General features: G+C 57.9%; 1 protein-coding gene across 1 annotated transcript; it reads left to right on the top strand.

Annotated features, from left to right (window-relative positions):
* The first annotated feature begins 236 nt into the window (after positions 1-236).
* Positions 237-4,065, top strand: LOC147645240 (serine/threonine-protein kinase pim-1-like). The gene is made up of 8 exons (XM_086874878.1): positions 237-540; positions 651-701; positions 906-1,272; positions 1,906-2,082; positions 2,339-2,486; positions 2,676-2,892; positions 3,441-3,575; positions 3,862-4,065. Exons 3-5 carry the CDS (start codon positions 1,017-1,019, stop codon positions 2,443-2,445), a joined length of 540 nt encoding a protein of 179 aa, XP_086731004.1. The 5' UTR covers positions 237-540; positions 651-701; positions 906-1,016; the 3' UTR covers positions 2,446-2,486; positions 2,676-2,892; positions 3,441-3,575; positions 3,862-4,065.
* Positions 4,066-6,976: the final 2,911 nt, after the last annotated feature.

Here is a 6,976-nt window from a genome sequence, read left to right as displayed (position 1 = left end):
CCCCGTCCCCGGCCCCGTCCCCGTCCCCGGCCCCATCCCCGGCCGTCCCTCCGCGGTCTCACCTCCGCCCAGCTCTGGCTGTGCTGGCTCTGGCTGTGCTGGGCGGGCATCATTGCCTGGGGCTGGGGCGGCATCGCTGCCCTTTGGCTCCGCCTGGCCCGACCCCGACCCCGACCCCGGCTCCGACCCCGACCCCGGCCCCGGCCCCGGCCCCGGCCCCGGCCCCGGCCCCGGCTCCTCCCGGGGCCCGCGGAGGACACAGGCGGTGCGGCCGCTGCCGCCGCCTCCGCTGCGGCTTCCCCGGCCCGAGCTCCGCCGCTGTCGCGTTCCAATGAGGGAACGCCTGCGGGTGCCCGGCCCGGGGAGCTCGGGGAGCGCTCGGGGGCCGTTCCTGGCCCCGGGCCGAGCACTGACGGCCGCGTCTCTTCCCCAGGGAAGGCGCAGCAGGCCCTGCAGCAGCGCTACCGAGTGGGGTCACTGCTGGGGCGCGGCGGCTTTGGCAGAGTTTTTGCGGCCACTCGGCTCTCGGACGGACTCCCGGTGAGCAGAGGGGCCGGCGGCGGGCGGAGGAGGAGGAGGGGGCGGAGGAGGAGGATGGGGCTGGACACGGTGGGCGGTGAGCTGAATCCGCTGTTCCCTTTGGCTTGCAGGTGGCCATCAAAAAGGTGCCACGGAACCGCGTCCGGCACTGGGGCGAGCTGGTGAGTGAGCGGGGCCAGCGGCAGAAGCCGGGCCGTGCCGGGCGGGGATGAGCCGGGGCCCGGCAGGGTGGGAGCCGCCAGGACACCTGCAGGGAGAGCGGGCGTGGGGCCAGCGGAGGGCACAGAGCATCCCGGGCTGGCTGAGGGCTTCCCGAGCCCTGGCACGGCCTCAGCCCCACTGACGGCACCGTGCTCCTCCCGCAGCCCGACGGCACCAGCGCACCCCTGGAGATAGTGCTGCTGGACAAGGTGTCCACAGGCTTCCCCGGTGTGGTGCAGCTGCTGGAATGGCTTGAGCTCCCCAACACCATCGTGATGGTGCTGGAGCGCCCGGAGCGGTGTCAGGACCTGCGGCGTTTCATTCGGGCACGGAGGTTCCTGTCCGAGGAAGAGGCGCGGGAGCTGTTCCAGCAGGTGCTGGCGGCCGTGCGGCACTGCACCAGCTGCGGGGTCCTGCACCGAGATATCAAACCTGAGAACGTCTTGGTAGACCTGGACACCGGCCAGGCAAAACTGATCGACTTCGGCTGTGGCACCTACCTGCAGGACACAGCCTACACTCAATTTGCAGGTGAGCCCACACAGGGGCAGGCTCCCGGTCCTGGCATCTCCTGGCCCAGCCTGGGTGTGGCAGCAGGGATTCTCCCTTTGGCTGCCAGTCACAGGACTGAGTCTTCAGCCAAGTTGCTTTTGAGCAGAGCTGGGTGGGGACCCATCTTCCATCCCTGCTGGCAGCCTTTGCCTGCCACTCTGCCCAGGACTGGGGCTGGGGATGGGGCAGCCAGCCTGACAAAACCCCCGTGGGTGGGAGTAGCAGAGAGGGGGAGCCAGAACCTGTGCACCAGCTGGTTTGGTGTGCAGGTGAGAATGGGCTTGGACTGCTCTGCTCACCTGGTTTGCCTTGGTTCAAGATGTTTTTTGGGCAATGCCAGCAGGGAGGATGTGGGTGTGGTTTTTCCCCAGCACTGAGTGGGTATTTCCCTTTGTGTGTCATGGTCGGGCCTTGCCAGGGTTTCTGCTGCCCTCTTCCAGCACCAGTGGCTTCTTTTCCAACCCCAGGTTTGTACCCAAGTCCCAGGTGCTGGTGAGAGGGCAGCAGGTCACCCCGTGTGCCACTGAGGCAGCCCCCACATGCCCAGGGATGCTGGGGCCAGGCTCTGGGAGCAGCAGCATCCCCCTGATGAGCTCCATCCATATTCCATAGGAACACCGTCATACAGCCCCCCGGAATGGAACGACTTCGGCTGGTACCATGGCGAGGCAGCGACCGTCTGGTCCCTGGGCATCCTGCTGCACGAGATGGTCTGCGGGGAGCACCCTTTCAGGAGGGGCAGGAACATCAGATGGGGCCAGCTCCCGCTGCCACAACGGCTCTCCCAAGGTGGATCCTCATCTCTGGGCACGGGGGGAACACCAGTGTTGGGAGACAGCAGCGGGCTCGTGAGCATCCCGCTCTGGCAGCTGCTGAGGAGGTGGCACATGTCCTGCTCTCCTGCTCTCCTCCAAAACAAAGAATTGATGGGAAAGTTTAGGCCCAGCTCTGAGCACATCCAGCGTGGCCTGGGCACGGGAATAGTGGGGCAAAGCCAACAGGAGCCTTCTCCAAGTGACCAGTGGTTTGTGGTTTCTCTCCCCAGACTGCCAGATTCTGATCAGGTGGTGTTTATCCCTGAACTCCTTGGACAGGCCCTCATTAGAAGACCTGTCCTGTGATCCCTGGATGCAGGATATTCATCAGCCCTAGAAGAAGGGAGAGAGCCACGGGCACAGTGATGCAGGGACCTGGTAAGTTACAGCTCCACACATGCCCTGGCAATCAGCAGCAAAGAAACCCAGACTTTTTTGTCCTGCCTGTGTCACTGCACTGGGGTCATGGAATGGGAACACACAGCCCTTGTGCTGGAGCTGAGCTGCTCTGCCCAGCACTGGTGGGCACCATCTGAGCTGGTTTTGCTTGTCCTGGTTCACTGACAGCCAGGCCCTGGGCAGAACCCTGACAGCCTGGTGTCACCCCAGGGAAGAAGGAGCCCCTGGAGAAGCTGTACCAGGTGGGGCTGCTGCTGCTGCTGGAGACGTGGAGGACAGCAGCAAGGATGACAACCTCTTCCTGCACCTGGCCAGCGGGAGCTGGCGATGATGGACTTTGATTCTGGCACCTTCTTCAAAGCCAGGCTCCACAGGGAATTTTCAGGTAAGTCCAGACCCAGGGGGATGCTCCCAGATTTGTGCATTGGCCGGGAACCAAAGGTTTCCCCTTTCACTGGGGCAGATGCAACTGATTCCTCAGTGGCTGCCCAGCTGGTTTTTGGCAGGGCTGGGGACATGGGCTGGGGTGGTTACGAAATGGGAGTGGGATCCTGGCCCTGCCAACAGCCCCCAGCACCCACCGTGCCCCGGGCTGGGGCTGGGGCAGCCAGCCCGACACAAACAAACCCCCATGGCAGGAGCACAGGTGGGACTCCAGAACCTGAGCACGGCTGCTTTGCTGTGCAGGCAAGGAAGGGCTTGGGCTGCTCCACTCCCCTGCTTTGCTTTGGGATCACCATGATTTTGGGGGACAGTGCAGGGGGAAAGGGAGAAAGCATGGGCTTCCCTCACCCATGGGTGGGTTTTTCCCTAGAATGTAGGCGTTGGGCCTTCCTCAAGCTCCTGACAGACATAAGATTTTTTACCATTTTTCTTGTTCCCCCTTTTTGTCTGTGACCTATTTTCATTAATTTGTTGTTTGTTTTTCTAAAGGAAGCGTTCTAGGTGGGGTCCAGTCTGGATCAGGAAGTGCTTGGGACCAGCTGTGGCGTGGATGGGCCGTGCCCTTGGAGAAGACTGAGGACATCGTTTGGGACCAGCTTTTCTTGTGGCAGCGGATGGTGTGAGGTGGGTCCTCATCTCCTTGGCATGGCTGGGACAAGAGCTTTTGGGAGATGGCAGCGGGCACAGGAGCATCCCGCTCTGGGCAGCTGCTGAGGGGCTGGATCTGCCGTGGCTGGCTGCAGGCTGGGCACATGTCCTGCCCTCCTGCTCTGCTCCCCAAGGCAGCAGTGATGGGCAGCTTTGGGCCCAGCTCTGAGCACGGCCAGCATGGCCTGGGCACCGCGGCTGGCTGGGACAAGGGGACAGGAGCCTTCAGCTGACGGGCGGTTTCTGCTTTCTCTCCTTGCAGCCGGGCTCTGCGGATGCTGAGGCTGCTCTGGGCTCTGCCAGGGCTCTGCTGGGCTCAGCACCGGGCCGGGATCAGCCAAAGAAGAAACGCTGTGACCTGCAGCAGGGACTTGAGCATTTTGGCAATGCAGCTCAAGTCTGCAGAGTGTCCACCTCCAAGGGAAAACATGACACCTCCCAAAAATTAAACTTGTTCCATAACTTCTGAAATGAAATCCATCTGGGATGACCCCAAATGACATTTTTCATCTTGCTCAAGCTGTAGCTCAGCCCTTCTCTGAACAGTTCTGTCCCCACACCTGCCTTTTACTTCACAACTGCTCCCTCCTTTCCCCCAGTGAGTTCCCAGCCCATTACAGTCTCCATCACACTGCAGCCTTCCTTGATGCCCCTCTCCACAAGTAAGGCCAAGCCCCAGTCTCAGGGACTCATCCTGTCACTGGCTGAAGAACAGCAATGTTTCAGAAGTCTGGTGGGAGTTTAGTGTCTTTCAGAGCTGCTCTCCAGCCCTCCGGTCTCCTCACTGCTGAGTTCCCACTCCCTTTTCCTCATCCATCAGGATGAGCTCTGTGAATCCCCTTGTGATAAATGGAAATTATTTGTGCTAACTAAATTGTAACTGTTTGGAAAGTTATTATTAGAAGCAATCAGGGGAATTGGTGTTACAAGCAGATGTACCCCTTTAAAAATGTTACATGTCAAAATTAAGATAGATTATGTAGTTCTGGGATAAGTAATGTCCCAAGAGAAAATTGACCATGAGATGGAAAAACTTGGAACGACTTTGGGCATAGGGCCTGAAAATTATGAAATGTAAGACTAATTAGTGGAACACAATGCTTACTTGCATAACACAACACTTAGTAAGCATGCACAGCCTTTAAAGTTATCCAGAGGACAACGAGGATGAATGTAAGCCTTCATCCAAAAGACCACCAAAAGAAGACTGAAGACCCCCTAGCAACAAATGAAGCATGCACCATGACGAATAGTGACGTAAAGTCAAAGAATCAGAAATATGAGAAAACTTAAGAGAAACATTAATGAATATTATAAGCATACAGTATATGAGTTTTGTTTGAATTGCTTTGTTTTGTACATGAGGTGCGGTGAGAAGTCCTCTCTGTAGCCCGGTCAGTTTTGCTTATGCTTTAATCATACTTAATTACTGGCAAACTATATTCACATACATACATACATACATACATACATACATATATATATATATATATATATATATGAAGATATTCACTAAATTGTACTCTTTTACTAAATTGTATTCCTTTTATACCAAATTGCTATTCAAATTACTAAATTGAATTCTTTTACTAAATTTTATTCTTGTATTCAATTCACTAAATTGTATAATTTTTTCCCTTGTTATTTAATTGCTATTAGCTCAGTCGATCTAGTTGTCTGATTTTAATTTCATTTACAACAGCACCAAGAAGAAAAGGGTCTTACTGAGAGCAAGCAAACTTAATCCTCTGCCAGGACACAAATTTAGAGGGCAAAAAATTAAAAAAACCCACAGCATCAGCCACACTTCTTAGTGAGAAGGGTTGGAACTCTCTGCCCTCAACACTTCCCCGGCAGGTTTACAAAGGGAACTGGGATCTAAGCTGTGCCCTCTGAACCAACAGAGCCAGCCTCCCTTCAGGGTGAGAAGCCACGGCCTCAGTTATAGCCCTGGGTGCCTCCTGTGCCCCAGAGAATGGCTGTGGTTGTAAATGTGTGTTTGGCTGCAGCACAGGGCCAGGGTGAAGCTCGGCAGCCTCATCAGAGCCCACGGCCGTGGCCCTTCCCTGCTGTGGCCCTCACCTGGCCCGGCCCGGCCCGGCCCGAGCAGCCCGGACTGGCCTCAAGGGATGGGCTCTGCCTGCCCGCTGTGCCCACAGGCCAGGCCCCAGGGCTCACAAGAGGCTTCCTCCCAGCTTTGCAAAACCTCAGCCAAGAGTGTCCCCTTTGCTGTGCTGAGAAGAGTAAAAAACCCTCTCAATTTAACCCTGCTGCACTCCTCATGGGGGATCCCTGCACACCTCAGGAGAGAGCCCAAATTTTCCCTGTGTGTCTCATGAGGTGCAGGCCCAGGTGATGCCACTGAAGGAAATGTGCCCTCACAGCCCAGGGACGCTCAGCATGGGCTCCCCCAGCCCCTCAGGGCCCCACTGCTGGTCACAGCAGCCCCTGCCTGGCTCCTGCCTGCCCACACCGTGGGCACCCCTGGCTGTTCCTGGACATGGAGCTCAGACAGGGCTGGTGAAGTGTGGGCTGTGCTGGTGGTACCAGCCAGACACTGGGGTAAGAGCTCCATCTCTTTATTAGAACAAAAAGCATGGGCCAACCCCTGCTCTGGTGCACAGGGGCTGCCCAGTTTCAGTCCTGGCAGGGACCAGGGCCAGGGGAGTCAGGGGCAGAGGGTCTCGCATGGGAGGTGGGGGTCTTGGGATGCCCTCAAGATGGGGATGCAGATGTAGCTTGGCACATGGGGACAGATGTGAAGAGCGGGGATGACAGATGCAGCTTCTCAGTGACCAAAGTCTTTCGCCAGTCTTCTGAAGCTGCAGAGGTGCTCCTGTGGAGAGAGGAGGTGGCTGAGGCCCCCAGCTGCTGCTGGCACACAGGGACCCTCCTGCACAGCAGGGCCCAGAGCTGCCAAGGCTCCCCAGCACGGCTGGAGCTGCTGGCACAGCTTGGCCCAGCTGGACAGCTGCCCCTCAAGGCCCTGGAGAGCAGGGGATGGCACTGGGCAGGGTCCCTGGCCAGGAGCGGGCCCCAGAGCACCTCTGCCTGTCAAGGGCAATCTCGTCCCCGCTCTTTCTCCTGCCCACCTTGCTTTGCCTCTGCCCGCTGCTCCTGGGGCTGCTCTTGGCCAGGCAGCCTCAGTGGCAGCCATCACTGGCTGCAGCCCCAGCGGGCTCCCCAGGACAAGGCCCAGCAATTAAGAGGACAATGAAAGCCCTGGGCAGCAGCAGAACTCTCAGCAGAGTTATTTGGGCAGCCAAGGACTAGCCACAAGTCCACAGCAGCCTCACTAGGAATGTTTCCTGGCTATGAGCAGCCTTTCAAGAAGCTGTTGGAGGCCGAGATCAGGAAAACACTCACCGTTTTGTCTT

The sequence above is a fragment of the Cyanistes caeruleus genome, unplaced genomic scaffold, assembly GCF_971803275.1.
Source record: "Cyanistes caeruleus unplaced genomic scaffold, bCyaCae1.hap1.1 HAP1_SUPER_30, whole genome shotgun sequence".
Classification (NCBI taxonomy): domain Eukaryota; kingdom Metazoa; phylum Chordata; class Aves; order Passeriformes; family Paridae; genus Cyanistes; species Cyanistes caeruleus.
The sequence above is the reverse complement of the archived record's forward strand: the minus strand, read 5'-3'. Positions and strand labels throughout refer to the sequence as shown.